The sequence below is a fragment of the Vanellus vanellus genome (genome assembly GCF_965231255.1).
Source record: "Vanellus vanellus genome assembly, chromosome: 1".
Lineage (NCBI taxonomy): Eukaryota > Metazoa > Chordata > Aves > Charadriiformes > Charadriidae > Vanellus > Vanellus vanellus.
In genome coordinates, this window is record NC_138905.1 from 104,306,057 (window position 1) to 104,323,156 (window position 17,100).

General features: G+C 43.8%; 1 protein-coding gene across 1 annotated transcript; it reads right to left on the minus strand.

Annotated features, from left to right (window-relative positions):
- Positions 1–26: 26 nt before the first annotated feature.
- POGLUT1 (protein O-glucosyltransferase 1) lies at positions 27–15,934 on the minus strand (the record flags this gene model as incomplete). Its single annotated transcript, XM_082498725.1, has 11 exons — positions 27–1,891; positions 2,509–2,565; positions 3,079–3,246; positions 5,334–5,392; positions 6,218–6,317; positions 7,370–7,429; positions 9,000–9,121; positions 11,696–11,831; positions 12,291–12,434; positions 15,502–15,592; positions 15,862–15,934. The coding sequence occupies 11 exons, from the start codon at positions 15,932–15,934 to the stop codon at positions 1,735–1,737; spliced, it is 1,167 nt and encodes a 388-aa protein (XP_082354851.1). The 3' UTR covers positions 27–1,734.
- Between the last annotated feature and the right edge of the window lie 1,166 nt (positions 15,935–17,100).

Sequence of the window (17,100 nt, forward strand, 5' to 3'; positions counted from 1 at the left end):
TAACCAACGAGGCATCCAACAGAACGGCATTTTTGTTTGTTTTATTCCAAAAGCACTTCATTAAAAACGGTTTAAAAATACTATACACAGCTGTTTCAGTTTCTCAGAGTGCTGTCTCCCCATTGACTAAAAATACAAAAATCAGAAAACCCACTCATGCACAGTTCTTTTCCCCAGGAACCGGGCTATTTTAACACCTGGCTTCCCTTCCTTTGCAGGCTGGAAGAACTCTGGCAGCCACATTCCTGCAGCCGTGCCTGGCACCCACACACACGCCTGTGGAGGTGGACTTAGCAGTATTGCTCCTCATAGTGTTTTCTTGTTCTCTGGTCCAAACTTGACCGCAGAGGAGACCAGGAGCTGTTGCTATCATTCTCTGCCATTAGTGTGCTGCTTCCTATGCCTTGAGGACACTTTACAATCAAGGGTGCTCCCCTGGCAAGCAGCAGCCCCCCTGGGGTCCTGTGCTGCTGCCCTCACGCTCTTCTGACCTCCTGCCCAGGAAGATGCTGCTTCCAACCAGGACTCTCTCGACTCAGGGGCCTTAGAGCATTTTGGAAATTGCACTCCCTCTGGGCCGAGCAGCCCATAGTGGGCATAAATACAGTGAGGGGCAAGCACCCTGTGATTGAACTCAAAACAAGCAACGTGAGGAGTAGCTGCCGCTGTGTGGCTGAAGACATTCCCTCAGCCAGACTGAAAGAGATGAGAAAAGGAGTGTAACAGCAGTGGGAAAGAAAAGCAAATACTGAAGTGAGCAGAGCCTCAAAAAAGGCTCTCAAAAAAAACAGCCTCAAAAAAAAAAAAAACACAAACCCCAACAAAAAAAACAACTCTAGAAAGATTACAGAAGGGGATCAGAGCAGAAAATCTGTGAACATCTGGAAAAAAGAAGACCTGACTCTACCTCTGCGTATACTTTCTCTGGGTTATTAAGGATGTCTGGCCATCTGAGCAGGGACAGCTTGTTAACAGGGGCCCAATTCTGTGAGGCTGTGTGGGCACCCAGCTCATCTGTTGGAGGATGAACCGACTTTATCTTGGTTGCCAACTGCTTGGCTGTCTGCTACTCACTACGGCAACATCATCATCACCGACGTCTCCCCAATGAGGTAGGTAGTTTAACTGTGCGAGGATCATTTGTCCTTTTAGTGGCACATCAAGGCCTTACCATCAACCTCTTCAAAAAACTGACATAAACATCAGAAAACTAAGGTCTAAGCTATCTAGAAAGGTTACCCCAAATCCCAGTACCTGCTTCTGTCAGGGAACACCTAATATCCCAAGTGCTGTCACACAGGTGAGAAAACACTGAATGTTTGCCAAAAAAAAGGGGCGTGTATCTCTCAGCTGAGTGTAGCTGACAGTCTGTGTACCTTGCCCACGAGTACAGGGGACTTGGTAAAAAGTCCAGTAACATTAACAGTAAGTCTTCTCATTGACTGAATGGGATTTAGGATCATTCCGAGACAGGTACTAAGTCCCAAATGCTAACAACCCTCTTCCAGACACGAGCATAACCACCTCATTAAATAGCCATAATCCAACAATCTACTGAATGTTCTTATGGCAACAGTCCCACCGTATGGGAACAATTTCAAAGTTGGCCTATCGCTGGTGTCCGTAGTTCTAGCGTAAAGGATAAGAAGTCTGAGAGAACAAGAAAGAAGATACACTGATCTTCAGATTTCCACAGAGATCAGTTTGAGCTGAAGAGAAAAAACAGAGAAGTCTCTACAGTTCTGTTTTCAGCCATTCAGAAGTGATCTCGCTGTAGCTCTTCCTCCTTTTCACTTTGTAAGTCAAGGCTTGGGAATATTCAGACAGCAGATGCTCCCAGTAGCAAGAGACATCCTCCATCTGCAAGTGCTCGGTGATGAATTGGCGTCCCCTAGAGACACACAAGGCACAGTCAGAACCAATTTCCAGTTCCTACAAGAGTCTTTGGTTTTGTTTTATATGTATATCAACTTTCACTCTTCCGTGTTTCAAATGAGAAACAACATGCACCGCTCTGTACCATTTATTTTAATTTCACAATTTTCATTCACGCTCACAGCTCTGACAGTTACAGTGCTTTTGTTATCCTCAAGATGGTATTTGTTATCTGGGATAATAAATATCAGATTTCACATCAGATACAGCCTGAGCAGCACCGACGCATGCTGCTTCAGAAGCCAGGCGCTGCCAGCCTGGATATGTAACGCAGACACAGTTCCCAGGGGTCAACTCACCTCATACCGAGATGAAAGCTCCCAACTTCTGATAGCTTTCAGTGGGGTTCCTGACATGGGTCACATCTGAACCAGACCTGAGCATATAATCTTGTTCTCCAGTTCCCCCAGCTTGGTACAAGTTCCCCAACCCTCCTGCTGTTATTGCAGAAGACCAGTTGTATCGCACCCTATTAATACTAGGTTGTCTTTGATAGGTAACCCCTTCAAAAGCTGCATAAGAAAATGCTTTGGAAGAAGAGTGCCTGATAGCCAGAAAGGACACACAACTTACCTATCCGCAATTTCTTGTGCTATGGCATCATTTTCCTTTACAAATTGCAACAGCTCCCTAAAATGAAGAAAAAAACCTGCTATGAAACAACTAATTCAATGGAGAACATTGTCCCTTAGCTAAAGTATTTTGGAGGATGAGATTAAGGATCTACAACTGAGCAAGAGACAAGTGCTCCTCATTTCAGAGCACAGAATAAACCTGCCATTCTCAGTGGTTCCATATTGGTTCTGGACGGCATGCTGAAATCTGGGAGCTAACACTTTTTTTGCCCATCAATACATTCCTCTTCCCCTCATCTGTGCTGCAAATTTAAGTGCCTAATGCCTGCTGCTTTCAGTGAGAGTGACAGACCTCCATATCCCAGTGAAACTGGACTAAGTAATAAGAGCAAAGTATTCTTTGGGGACAGTAATAAAGAGGAAAGAACACGACCTCCACCAGCATTTGTCTGATGCCTAGGAGCAGAGGCACTTCTTAGCACAATACAAACCAAACTGCCCTCCCAAACACAGCAGTGTTTTTTCCATGGCATGCAATGCTCCGCTGAGCACAATCGAGGTCTCACACCTGACATCGGAGAGGTCTGATTGGACTGGGATGTAGTGGACCCAAGGCTTCAGCTGGGGGTAGAAGAACTCCAGCCACTCTTCTCCAACATGAAAGACGAGCGAACCACATAAGAAAAGGTGTTTCAACCGGAAACTTGCAGCCACTCCTCGGAAATTAAACAGATACCTTTAAAACGAGAAGCAAAGAGAGGGACCTGATTACACCTGGCATTGTGTGAGGAAATACACTAAGAAATGGGGCTTGGAGTAGCAGCCAGCCCTCCCTCATGGGTAGCAGCTGGGGAGGTCTCCCTCACATCAAGCCAAGCACCTGCTGCTGAAACACGGGGAAGACATTTATCTGAAGCTCCTCACAGTAAAGGTGACCTAAGTGAGCTTCTGCTGCCTGTCAAAACTGAGGTTGAAAATCACGGCGTGCTGCTTTACCTGACCACGACAAACCACGGACAACTGCCAACAAGGCACAGAAGGTCACAACATGGATGCAGATCCTGTGACTCTTCACTTCAGACTGTTACCATGAGGAGCTTTTTCCCAATTCTCTGTTGTCTTGCAGTGAGCTTTTTTTATTCATTGTTCCACTTTGCCACACCTATCTCAGTTGAGGTTTTGGTTGTTGTTTGTTTTTTTTTTTTCTCTGGGATTCTGCTTTAATCTGAATCTAATTGTTTCATATTAACTTGGGAATGCAACCCTAGGAGGTTAAACAGGCTAGCACACAACAGATGGACTTTGCAGATAACAAAGAATCCACAATTTTGTTTTTACTATTTTCTGCCAAGTTAGGAAAGCGGACTTGACTGGGGGAGGATTTCTCTTAGCAAACTGTATCTCAGAGGGATGTTTGTTTGCTTACTTGCTTTTTAAACCCACATTTCTCCCATTACATGGAAAGCTGTTTTTCCTGTGGGTAAAACCCCTCAGTACATATAACTATCTTTGAACATTTTGGGCTGGGGGAAGGGAGTTCTTCCTTTAATGAATCTATTTTGGGTGAGATGGGGATTATATATTATATATATTCAGGCTGAGATGGGAATTATAGCTAAACTTAGTTCAGCAGTAAGCGACAAGGAGTAAATCCGAAATTATTTTGCATTCTTTGTCATTACCTAGGAGTTCAAGTTAGGGATGAGGAGCTCATCATATTAGGAACTGAACAAGTACATGTAGAGATGTAACAAGAACAGTAGTCTGGAAGCGAGGAAATGTCTCTGTCCAATTCCAGACACAGCTCTCACCATCCATGACATCAGCCACGTCACTGATGGCTGCTCTCAGACAGCCTGCCGTAGCACCTACACTGAAGGAAGCAGTGAGAAGTTCATGTTGACCCTACCAAACTGGGCTATGACAAAAGCATGTGAGAACGTCTCAGACCATTCAATATGAGGGGCTTGGGAGGCATGAGGAGTTGGGAAGTCTATGTGGAACAGAAGGGAGAAATCTGGGCAACAGTTCAGTGAAATACAAAATGAGACAAGTCAATCACATTTGCACAAAAACACAGATCCAGCCAAACGACTGAGTTCTCATATCAGTAGATTCTAGCTGGTAGAATCATAACTAGGTAATTTTAAAGCAAAACAAAACGCAAAACATCAGACGTGCAAGGGCGTACACACTACCGAGTTTATAATTTTTACACAGAAACCCAGAATAATATTACACAAAAATACCCTCCCTAAAGTAGTTAAAAAATAAAATCCTTTGTAAATCAAAACCACATTCTCCCAAACTACATACAAAGTATGAATCAATACTGTATCTGCTTAACCATATTTCAGCTTCTCTCTTTTACTATATAAATCCAATGGCAACACTTGCCCCAGTACGCATATAAGGACATGATTCCTTAGTTCCGTATGTCTTTGAAGACAGTAACGGTATCACTGTAGCACTGAAAAAATAATTTTGAACACACAGCTTGGTACAGGAATATAAAGAAAAAATGATAGAAGGCCTTTTTGATTAAAAAAATAAAATTTTCAATCTATATGTTTATTAGTGATCTAAGACCTTTACTTTCCCTAAGGCACTTTGTTTCTCCTGACATGACAGGGGAAAGCTGACACTGAAAGAGGCCATGCTAAGCTCTCAAATTTTCAACTGCCTTATGCTTGTTCTCAAGCTTTTCTGTCTGCATGGAGCTGGCTGCTGGAGTCAGGTCTTAAAATAAAATGAGACCTTGCACCATGCAAGGAAAGAAATAACCCACAGCCCTTTAACAGCTTTACTAATCAAAACTCTTACTTGTATTTGCAGTGATCAACCAGTGGAATTTCCTTTGCAGGAGGCTTCCCTAAGGTGTCCTTAAAATAAAGAGAATTAAAAAAAAAAAAAAATCAGGAAGTTTTATACGGCAATCTCATATTTGTTTTCCTTCTCAGTCAGAAATAAAGCTGAAGTCTCAAAACCTTCCATTCCCACTTCTGAGAAAAATCTTCTCTGGTGGGCTTTTTGAATTATTATGAAGATAATAAGCAGCCCTTCAACAAGAAAAATAATAATAAGCAGCCCTTCAAACAAGAAAAAAAGTTCTGTAAATTACACATTGCCTGTAAGCAAATGCCAGCACAAACACATTAAATGATAATGTTTAGTTGGCAGCTACAGAGTGGAAAACAGCTTGGGACAACAGACTATGTGAAGCCAAGTGTAACTGGATTAGCCAAGACTGTCTGGAGAGACCTGGACTGTAAACTAAGTATGGAACTAAAAAGTTATCAGCAACAGTTATCAGAAGGTTACCAAGAACAAGACCAAGCAACAGAGATGACAGAAAAAGGTTTAAAAAAGACTGACAACACCACACAGGCAGCTCAGGGCTAGAAGGGAAGGAGTTGGCTGCTTTTGTAGTAATGGAAGAGAAGGGGATTGGCATGGGTTAGTTTTCTTATGTGTGTTGGTTTCCTTGAACAAAAAGTGTAGATGGAAGAAAAACGTTTGGCCTGCCAGGCTCTCAAGGATCCTTCCTTTCATCTGTCAGATGTGACCATCAAGGAAACTAAAAGCCTCCCCCACTCCAGAGGATAACCCACAACTCTCCAACAAGACGCTTCTCAATCATCAAAGCCATCTTGCAACGCTACTCTTTCTGGCCTTCACACTCAGGAGACAAGACAACACCCACACACCTTCTCAGACTTCCAAGCCTGGTTTTTAGTGTACTCAGCATCAACAAGTTCTGGGTTTTCTCGGGACAGCAGAATGAGGGGATCTCTCTCAGGGCTCGTTCTGAAAAAGAAATGCTATTAGTCATTGCCAATCCACCTGACTCAACACAGCTAACAAACTACAGGACTCAAGACCCTACCTCTTTATGAGGCTGACCTCCATGTGAACCCCAAAAAGATTATTAAGTGCCTATCATACAGTGTATTTCTGTCTAAGGGCATATTGGCAAAAGAGAACATTAATGTGTATCGAAATGATCTGAGGCTCTATTTCTTTATTTCACTTACTAAATATTTAATAGTATTATTTAAGCAATTCCCAGAACAAATCAGCAGAGATGTTGTTTCCTTCAGGCCTTATCTTGATGGGCACCAAATATTTAACTGCCTTCTAAGTCAGAGAGAGCTAAGAGATGCTAAAGATGCTAAGCATCTTCAGCACTTGATTCCCTGACGCTGATTTAAAACACTACTGATAAACAAGGTTATGAGATCCCCGAGACTCACTCCTCCATCATCTCCTGAGCCTACCTAGTAAGATACCATATCCATCCCTGTTGGGGATGGAGGAGGAACAAAGTGTTGGGGAACAAAAAGGAGTAGGGGATAACACTGTTTTCAAACTGTCACTGAAGAAAGGGCAAAAATGATCTACTCTCTTATCCCCCACCAATCAAGTAACTTAATCCAAAAATACTTGATTCACTGTCAAGCACTTGCATACTGAATAAAGTATTCACATTGAGAAGAAGCACACACATTAATATAAAATCTTTACATTTGTATCATGCACCTGCAGATCCCCTCACAGAAGAAAACATGCTGGTTCCTACTGTGACAGTTTTACTTCTTAAGAACTAACATAGCAAATCCATCACAACTTCTGTTTCCAATATTATACTTACTATAATAAACTAGTTGCAAATGGCAATTCTTATGGAGAATCACTAATAGTGAAATGTTGCTGTACAAAATATCTCGCTTTCCTTACTTTTAAAAAATACCTTCTGGGTTACACTTGTTTAGGTCTTGGAGATGTAGACATTTCTGCATACAGACAGCTGGTCACAGCATATGTTGGCAGAATTTCCTACTATAGGAAAATATGCTCACCTGGATCCTCGGAAATATCCTTTAGAGATTTTTTTCATCCATGGCCATCTTTCTGCAGATCTGAAAATATTGTTTATACATGGCAATAAATGATTTAATAAAACCATGAACAGCGCTCTCATGAGTTTTCACAGCATGATCTCTTTCTATTATTCTTCATTTTTGATGGAAATCACTTTCTTCATTATAGTAGAAAAAACTCTCAGCCAGGTCCAATGAAACAGGTTTTCCTGTGAATATTGTGTTTAAAGCAACGTGATATAGGCTACTTTTCAGAATAACTTTCAGTCAAAACAATGAATTGCATACAACTCCCTCAGAAAACCTTGAAGAGTATTAAAATTTACCTAAAATTTGAATCCACTTTTTGCATTGTTGCTTTCTTTCTGTACTTCACCAAACACGGACAGTGCAAAATACCTAGAGTTTCTAATCACTGTCATTTCCCCTTAAAAAAACAAAAGAACAAAAAACAGACAACAGCAACAAAAAAGCCTTCCTCCTGTTTTTTTTTGTATTTAAAGCACAAAGTTTCATTGTTTTCCCAAATAACTTCCATTTTAAATCTAAGTGAGTCCTTCAAAATAGCTGTTCAGATGTTTTGTTTGTGCCAGTGCAGTCACCTGCCTCCCTCTGGGGAACTCTTTGTTGTACTTTTTTGTTGCACCTGGCTTGACATGTAGGTACTGATCCCAAAAGTGATCTGCGCATGTCAAGCTTTGCATCTGCATGTAATCCATTGACACAAGTGGGGTTCACTGGGAAAGCCAGGATAAGTAAACGCTTTGGACCTTCATTATGTTATATCATATTAGGCTCCTGCTACGATTAGTCCCAAAGATCTTCAGATTTTGAAGAGGGAAACATTCAACTGCATTCTGATGTCAAGTGATTGACATCAAGGTGTTTGTTTTTTTTCTTGTTATGTTTCCATGTTCACTCACTGTTGCATACTTTGTTTGTCACTCTCCATGGGAAACAGCCCCTTATTCTGCTAATAGTCAAAGATTCTGCCAAAAGAAAGATTCCCAGTCAGAAATGTCTTCTGCCTCACTCTCAGCCCAGTAATGGCTCTTGATTCTTGGGAACGATTCCAGGTTCCTCTATTGCAAAATACTCAAGTAAAAGCAGATCTAAAGAAGGCTTTCCTTTACCCTTCCAGAAGCTTATACAAACATCCTGGATCATCCCCGCAGTGAAAAAAACACCACTCTTAGAGAAGTAGTTGGAAACAAAGGAAAATATTTCCATGTGTCAAGGGAGATTTCCGCAGGCAAAAGATAACTGCTGCTTTATTGACAAACCCTATCCTAGCAAAAATGATAGTTATCTGACCCTGACAGCAAGAAGAATGTGCATACTTTGTCCTCTGCATTCCTTACTAAAGTGCTGGAAACAGAAGCTAATTATAACTTCTAGTTACATCATCTAAGGTTTCCATGGAGAACTCCGATACATCAGTTAGGCTGTATGTAGTTAATGAGAGGTACCAGGACAGATCACAGGCCAACAAACTTATGGTCTTAGACTTCGACGTTTCCCTAGTGCTGCCTAGTGCTTGATGGCTTTTACTGTGAGTTTATCTGCCATTAAACCTCCCCCCCTCTACATACCCATTTCCAAAACATACCTTCTGAGGTCTTCTCTCATGAGGTCCCAGCGCCCTAGACCTGTTGGGTAAATTGGCCAAACAGCTGGTCCTCCTTCCCAAAATGTCCAGGCAGGATACATGATATCATTGTATTCAGGTGTCTTAAGAAAAAGGAGAGCAATGTAAGAATAAGAGTAGTATCTACTTCAGTTTACTAACTGAGCCTGCCAGTAATGAATGCCCCTTCAGGGAGCTCTGTCAGCTTTCTCCATTACTGTTGCATAAGCAGCCACGAGAGGTCTGCGGTCACCACAGCGTTGCTGAGGTTCATATGAAGACAACCCAATATTGAAATGTTTCAGTGATTTAAAAAAGGCTGTCTTGCTGCACGACAACATGGGACTTTCGTGTTAAAAAAAAAAAAAAAAAAAAAAAAAAAAGAGAGATCCATGGTATAGCTGATTTGTAAATAGCAGAAGACCTGAGCTCCACTTACCTTTCTAAAAACTTGTGCCTCTGTGTCTCTACAAATGTTTTCTACTGATTGTAAGTTAAGATGCATTATTACCTCCTCAGAGATAGAAACACTTACAGACACTTTGATATTTAGGTTTCCAACACTTCAGTTCATCCCAGCCTTCCCAGAGATCACTTAACAATTCACTGTAACAAATATCCAGGTCATGTAAGAATTTCAGTTCCTCACTCCTATTTGGATGCTTAAATCCCCACTTAATCAGAGGGAAGACCAGCACTTAAGTAAGACCAAATCCTTTCATAAAACCAGACTATAGGCCACCTCCTTGCACTAGTAATAAACTTGCTATACAATTATCCATCTGCCAGCTGGAGATACTGGAGAGAGTCCAAGGCCACCAAGGTAGTTAGGAGGTTGGTGCACATGACATATAAACAGGGGCTAAAAAATGGGTTTCTTCATGCATGGGAAGAAGAGGCTTGGGGGAATCTAAATGCTGTCTTCTACTACCTAACAGGAGAGTTCAGAGAATATGGAGGCAGACTCTTTTCAGAAGCGCAGAGGCAGAATGAGAGGCAACAGGCTTTGATTGCAAGAAGGCAAATTCCAATTAGATATTGGGAAACGTGTCTTCATTCTGAGGGAGGTCAAATGCTGGCTGTGAACACCCTGTTCTTGGGGATGCTCAGAACTGCACAGAACACAGCCTAGAGTACCCTGATCTAGTTGGTCCTGCTCTGAGCGAGGTACTGGACTGGGCGACCTCCTGAGATCCCTTCCAACTTAAATAAGCTTGTGCTTCTATGATCTGCTCCTTCTCAGTCTTACTATAAACAGGCATTGATAACAAACCATGACAGCTCCACCACCACCCTTAGGTCAGCCTTCTGAGATGCAGAATAGGACAATCCTGCAATCCCTTATGCTTTCAGCCTCAGAAAGCACCCTGGACCAGCATCCTGGAGCCTTCCTAACACTGGCTGGTTAAATGTGAGCTGTGCCTGGGTCACTGGGTTTCACCTAAGGATAGGACTGAGGTTACAGCTGAGATATTGGACAACGGTGACTGGAGAACTCAGTTTCTCATAGGATCCTGTGAGGCACCCAGGGGCAAGATGATGAGTACGGCTGCAAAGATTAAACTCCTGCAACCTGCTCTGCATCAATTTGTGGCTAGAGTTTTTGCTGGCTAGAGTTAAGGCTGTGCAATGGTCAAGGGGCAAGACAGACAGCTTTACTACTACATCTGGCAGCAAACATGGTTCTTGAATGACAGCGCTTGCAGTGCTGTACTGAAATTCTAAAGCGAGCTTTAGGATGACTGGGGACTAGGCAATAGTTATGGATCATATTATTGTTCAAACTGCACAAGCTGAAGACTCAGGTTCAGAGTAAGATGCTAGAAGTTAGCAGAGACAGAATAGGGCCTGAAGTAGCAACAGCAAATGGTATATTGCTACTTTTTGCGTCTTACTGTCTGCTGGGCTCCAGCCAAGGACAGGATCGTGATCAGAGTAAGGTAGCAAGGGTGCAGGAATTAGGCATATTGGATATACACTAAGGCAAAGCAAGATTAGCTGAAGCTTGAGGTGTAATGATATTTTGTTGGAAAGGATGAGACACTATGCTACAGTCAGGTTTAGCAATGGGAGAAGTAGGAAAATATACGGGAGGGCTCTCGAGTCTGGGAACAGAGAAGCAGAGAGCGAATGTCTCTACGTGTTTGCGCACCTCTGCATGTGCATACATGTTTGCAGATGGAAAAGGGAATCCAGGGGAAAAGGGTTCAGAGGAGACAGCAATATTACAGAAGAGAAGATAAGAAACGCATATCTGTAGTACCAAAAAAGAGGACTAAAATATTCATATTAAATGAGATTAACTGTATGACAGCTGACTGATGATCAAGAATCCTTAATAACGCTGATAAACTATGGTTACAATTTTAACAGAGGCATTGTAGCAAATGACAGCGATGCTGGCACATATCCCATCCAGCTGTGCATCATTCCACTGTGGCAGAGGTACATTTTTTGACCTGGAAGAGGAGCCAATGAGGGGAAAAACTGTTCTATTGAATAAATCTGCAAGTCTGTCTGCCAGAAAACTGGAAGTGAAAGGAAACATAAAGAGCAAAAAAGAGAAAGGAATTTTAACACACAGAAAAACTGTGGAGAACCATCCTCAAAAATACATTCCCAAGAGAAAGGAAGACATGCATGTCTCAAAAATGCTCAGCTTTTAAAGGTGCACACACCTTACTGAAGGAGAAGACTGGGATAATAGGTTTCATCCACTTGGGGACCTGAGGGTAGTCTCGCACATTGATCACCATTTCCATGTCAGGGAGGCGGTTGATGATCCCCAGAAGGAAGTGCTCAACTCCACTGCATCTGTGGAGAAATGACATATGGCAAAGATCTATAAGGAAAAGGCAGAAACCTGCAGTCTCTTGCAGGCCTTCCTCTCCGTGCAGGAGCAGAAGAGATTGTGAGCCTGAGCCACACCACGATGCAGGCTGGGAACTGCCTACAGCAGTCCCTAAGCCACAATGCAGCACTAAGCCACAATGCAGCACAGACACCAATGAAACAACCCATCCTGTTATATCTGGCCTGACCTGCAGCTTTCTCTGGGATCCCACAACCAACCAGCCCTTTGTACACTGAAGTGCAACAATGATACTTACCGCTTGCTACATTTAAGCCTCAAACCTAATTTTCTAGGCTCCTGCTCTGATAAGGAATTCAGACCTCTGAAGTATCATTGTGCTCAGTGATTTTCAACTTGGCAGATTAGGAAGTACTCCTGTATCCCAGCTAGGGAAACGAGATCTTCTGCACAGCTCTTACCTTGCAGGGAACAAGCAGTCCTGCTCACGGTACAATTTGTTCTTAATGATTTGGTAATGTGTCCCGAGCTTCCGGCTCACCACATCCGATATAATCTCCTTGGAAATGCCACCTAGAAAAGGAGCCAGGTCCTGCTTCCAAACACTGAAACAAAACAATCAGCCATTATTATGTACAATAGGGAGGATACTGTGCATTAAATTACTGCAATACACAGAACAGACTTCTAGCTAAAACAAGCTCCGTGTAGCTTCCAGGAGGTGTGCTCCCTGTGGCATAATGGAGAATTTAATTTACGTCACTTGGAAGAGCTGTTACTCAGAGACTCAAAGGTCCGAGCTTGACTCTTTGGCTATCTGTGTGCTGTTTGCCCAAACAGAAAGCCCCAGGCAGGACTCTGTGGCTAAATCAACATGGACAGCTCTAGGCACTCTCCCAGAAAGCACATTACAAATCCTGGCAAGTAATGGGTAAAAGCCTTCAGCTCACTTCACCTTTGAGTTGCAAAGCTTGTGCTCTGGCCTTTCAGGAATGATGGGCCACACCGAGACCAAATTCCTCAAGCAATGTCATGCAATTTAGACATTAAAAAAAGAAGGCAAGAATCTAGTCACAAGGAGCAGCATCACCAAATAATGCTGTGTGCGCAGTGAAAGCCAGCCCCAGAGGAGAGGCCTATGCAGCATGTGTTCTGTGACATCTGCACATCACCAGTGAGCTCCAGGAATACAGTATGAAAACATAAACCTAACATATATAAGAAAACACAGAGGGAGGATACAGTTTATATTAATTTAGTCCAAAGGTCCTCAGATCTACCCGCTCGGAGCAGTTAACACTGTCAGATTTAACAGCCACGGAGACGTCCTCCCCACTTTTTGGTAGACACTGCATCAATGCCTTGATTTAATACAACACTGTAGGGGTAATCCTGCTGTGAAGGTGGTCAAACACTGGCACAGGCTGCCTAGAGCAGTGGCGGAGTCTCTATGTCTGTTCTTTGACATATTCAAAACCCAGCTGGACATAGTTCTGGCAACCCTGCTTGAGCAGAGGTGTTGGACTTCATGATCTCAAGAGGTCCCCTCCAACCTCCAGGACTCTGCTATTTTGTAATCAGGTGGAAAATTATTAAACTACATAAAGAATTGCCACTGAAATGATGGGCTGACCACAGGATATACAGTCTGGAAGGGACACAAGTGTAGTGAGCTTGAGAACAGGAAGAAAGCTGCAGTTTTATGGCACATCCATGTCATTGCAACCTAAGTGACAATTGAAAGGTAGTAACGAGTAAGTTAGGACCTTCAGTCCTTGGCCATCGAGTCACAGAAGACTATACACAAGTAGAATGAATATGTTATATGGGGAAAAGTACTAGCTTTCAGCATTCTGCGGCATATTTACAGACCTCCAAATCAGCTGTCAAAATGATTTGAGTTTCTTAAGTGTCACACAGTGTACATGCTGTATTATCTTCCTGGATTGCTTTGTAATGCCCATCACTATAGCAGTGCTCCTTAACAACCCTTAAATGAACTTCTGCTGTATTGAAAACTAGGTTTGGAGAAGCACAGTAACTGTAACCTCATGTTACTATTGTCTACCATATTCTGAAGCAGGTTTGGAGGTTGTAACCACTTGGGAAGGTGCTCTTCCCAAAGGTGGGCAGCAGACGGTGGAGTGTATGTTTAAAGATCAGGAGATGTCTTAGGGCTGTATCCGAATTGGAACTGAAGAAAAAGACTGGTAGGCTAAACTAGAAGAGACTTTTCCTCATCAATATTTCAAGAGCGATGAAGATCAAATACTCCAGAGCATATAAACAGTTGGCCAATATGACTCAACTGATATTAAAAGCTGACATAGCACCCATCTCACCCCCAAAATGAATGAGCACATCTGGTGTTTTTAAAACAGGAGGCTTAAAGTTGGGCATCTCTGTTTCTGCATTTAGAATCCAAATCCTAAGGACAAAAGGATATTTGGACTGTTCCCTGTATTGCCTCTTCCCCTTTAAATAAAAATACTGCTTAAAGAGATCAGAAAAAAACAGTCCTACAGTCCCTACCCACATAACAGTGATGACCTACACACCTGTAATATTCTCCATGCCGAAGTCATGCTCTACCAGTGGGACCAGAAGGGAAGTTTGGTTTGGCTGTGTCTACACTTGTACTGCCTACAGTGGTCTTGCATCCGCCTATAAGCCTCTAGCTCTCTGCACTAGATCACTGTAGGAAGATTAGGCAGAGTGCTGGCATTTTGCATAATGCTCCATAGTTTAAAAAAAAAATAAACAGGACCTGTGTCTTCCTGAATGAGCTCTTCTTGGATCATATTTTAGTTATGTGAAAATCAAGTAGTTATATACCCGCTGCCACTCCAATTCTCACAAGTAATGAGCTAAACTGTCTAGAAAGAACACTCCTCCAATTCTACCTCCCCTCCATTGGAAGCCCTCTCCAAGCCCAGGGAGTGAGCAAAGTACAACACACTATCACACCAAATGAATCTGTGTTCTGTAACAACCTTTCTTAATCTAGCTATTTTAAAATATTTTGCACATACAGAATGACTTGTGAGCAACACTGCACTGAGAGAGAAAGTAGAAGTGGATTATTAACACAGAAATATCACAAACAGCATATGGGTTTGTTGTGTGATCATATATGAAACACTTGCATACTGTCTGTTGTTCAATCACAAAGGACAACAAGGAGAGTGACCAGTTTGCAGGTGGACACACTCTCTGTTAGAACTACAGAGAGCAACCTGTTTCACACAGTGCCATTAATCATAGAATACCAGGTTGGAAGGGGCCTTGAGGATAATCTGGTCCAAGCTTTCTTGGCAAAAGCACGGATTAGACAAGAAGGCCCAGCACCCTGTCCAGTGAATCTTGAAAGTGTTCAATGATGGGGAATCCACCACTTCCCTGGGGAGATTATTCCAAATGCTTGTTCTGACTGTTAAAAATTTTCCTCTTGTGTCCAAACGAAAATAATAACTTCCTAATAATTAACAACCTCTCTCTTGCAAGAAGCACCATGACCTATGATGGCAGCAGATGTGACACTTTAGACAGACGTGACACTTTAGAGCCCAGATATTCTACAGCTAACTCCCATCCATCGGTGCTGGCAAAAGTATTCTCCCTCACGGCCAGAGGCCTGTGTGCAGTCAAAAGGAAACCATACTAGCCTCTCACCTTCGGTGGCAGCTGCAATTCTCCTTCACACACGGCTCGTAGCCTTCCACAGCTTTCTCAATTTGGTCCGTTATTCTTTCCCACTTGGCATCTAAAACGGGGGGGGGGGGGGGTGGGGGGGTGGGAAGGGGGGGGAAGGCAAAGGAACGAAGCCATTAAGCTACCGGTGCAACCCAGCCGGGGCGGCGGCGGCGGCGGCGGCGGCGGCGGCGGCGGCGGCGGCGGCGAGCGCCCTCAGAGGCTCCCGCCCGGACCCCCCGCCGGCCGCGAAGCCGCGTCCCGCCCCGTCCCGTCCCGTCAACCCCCAGCAAACACCCTTACGGTCAGACGACGCGAAGGACCCCCCGATGAGCCACTTACCTGCCGCGGCGGGTTCCACCGGCCACACGGCCACCACCACCAGAGCCCACAGGACCAGCACCGCCCGCCCCATTGTCGCCGCCGCCGGCACCGGCCCGCGCATGCGCCAGGCGCCGGCGAGGGGTGAAGCCCCGACCAAAGATGGCGGTCGCCACCAGCCCCACACAAAGATGGCGGCGCTTGATGGTAGCTGTAGTTCCCGCGGCGGCTTAGTGGCGGCGTTGTCCCTCCCCTACTCAACGAGCTGCGTGTGGAGACCCACTCCCCCACCCCGTCCTCGGCGGGGGCTACATCGTGACCGCAGGCAGCGTTTGTAGCTTACGTAAATAAAGGCACTCGTGTGGGGGTGTACAGTAAATGGGGACTGTACTGCAAAAACATCCACTGCCCAGAGTGGATCTGAGTGTGCATCTGTGATAGTCCCTCCACATAACCTCCGAGCTCCACTCGTGTGCCCCTCAGGAGTCCCACAAGCCTTACGCAAATCTTGTGTGCCAGGTGGCCCTCGCTCCCTTTGGAGTGTTTTTCCCCAGACACCAACAAAAGCCACCAACTGAACTTGTCATAAAGGCCTCTTGTGTGTGAAACTGAATTGGTCCTGTAGCCGTCCATAGGTTTGGATGGAAAAATAGCTACCAGAATAGAGACCAAAGAGAAAAAGCATGTTCTGAGAAGGAGTGTGAGGGTTTCTTGAGGACTGATAAATTCTAGAGACTGGAAGTCCTGCTGAATCTGCAAGAGCTGATAAACTCTGGGCACAAAGTTTCTGCTCAATCTGTGCAAGGCCACAAGTGACTGCTGGTATCAACTGTGGGTTGTGTGACTGTAGGGCAGGGGCTCTTATGTGCAGACAAAGACTACCAGATTATGTGTACATCCGTTGAAATAAATGACTTTAAGGGGACTTTCTGAACACCTACTTGGAAGCTGCTAGTATGTCATCTACAGAGCATACAGCTGGGGTTGTCCTCCAACTGGGTAACTGGGTGATTGTATGAGTGAACTATGAGGGAATAAGTGAATGTTGTGTGTATTATCTGCTATAAGTAGTAACAGCTTCATAGAGTGAAAACACTGAGTGCTTCTGGCTGTCTCATCCTAAACTCCCATTGCACAGCCAAAGAATTTTTGAGCAAATCAGGGGAATTAATCCTTTCTTTCCATCTTCTCCTGTAGTCCCTCTGTCTTCCTTTTGATTTCTGCATAGAGTCTGCTTTCTTCCTTTTCATCTACAGTCTT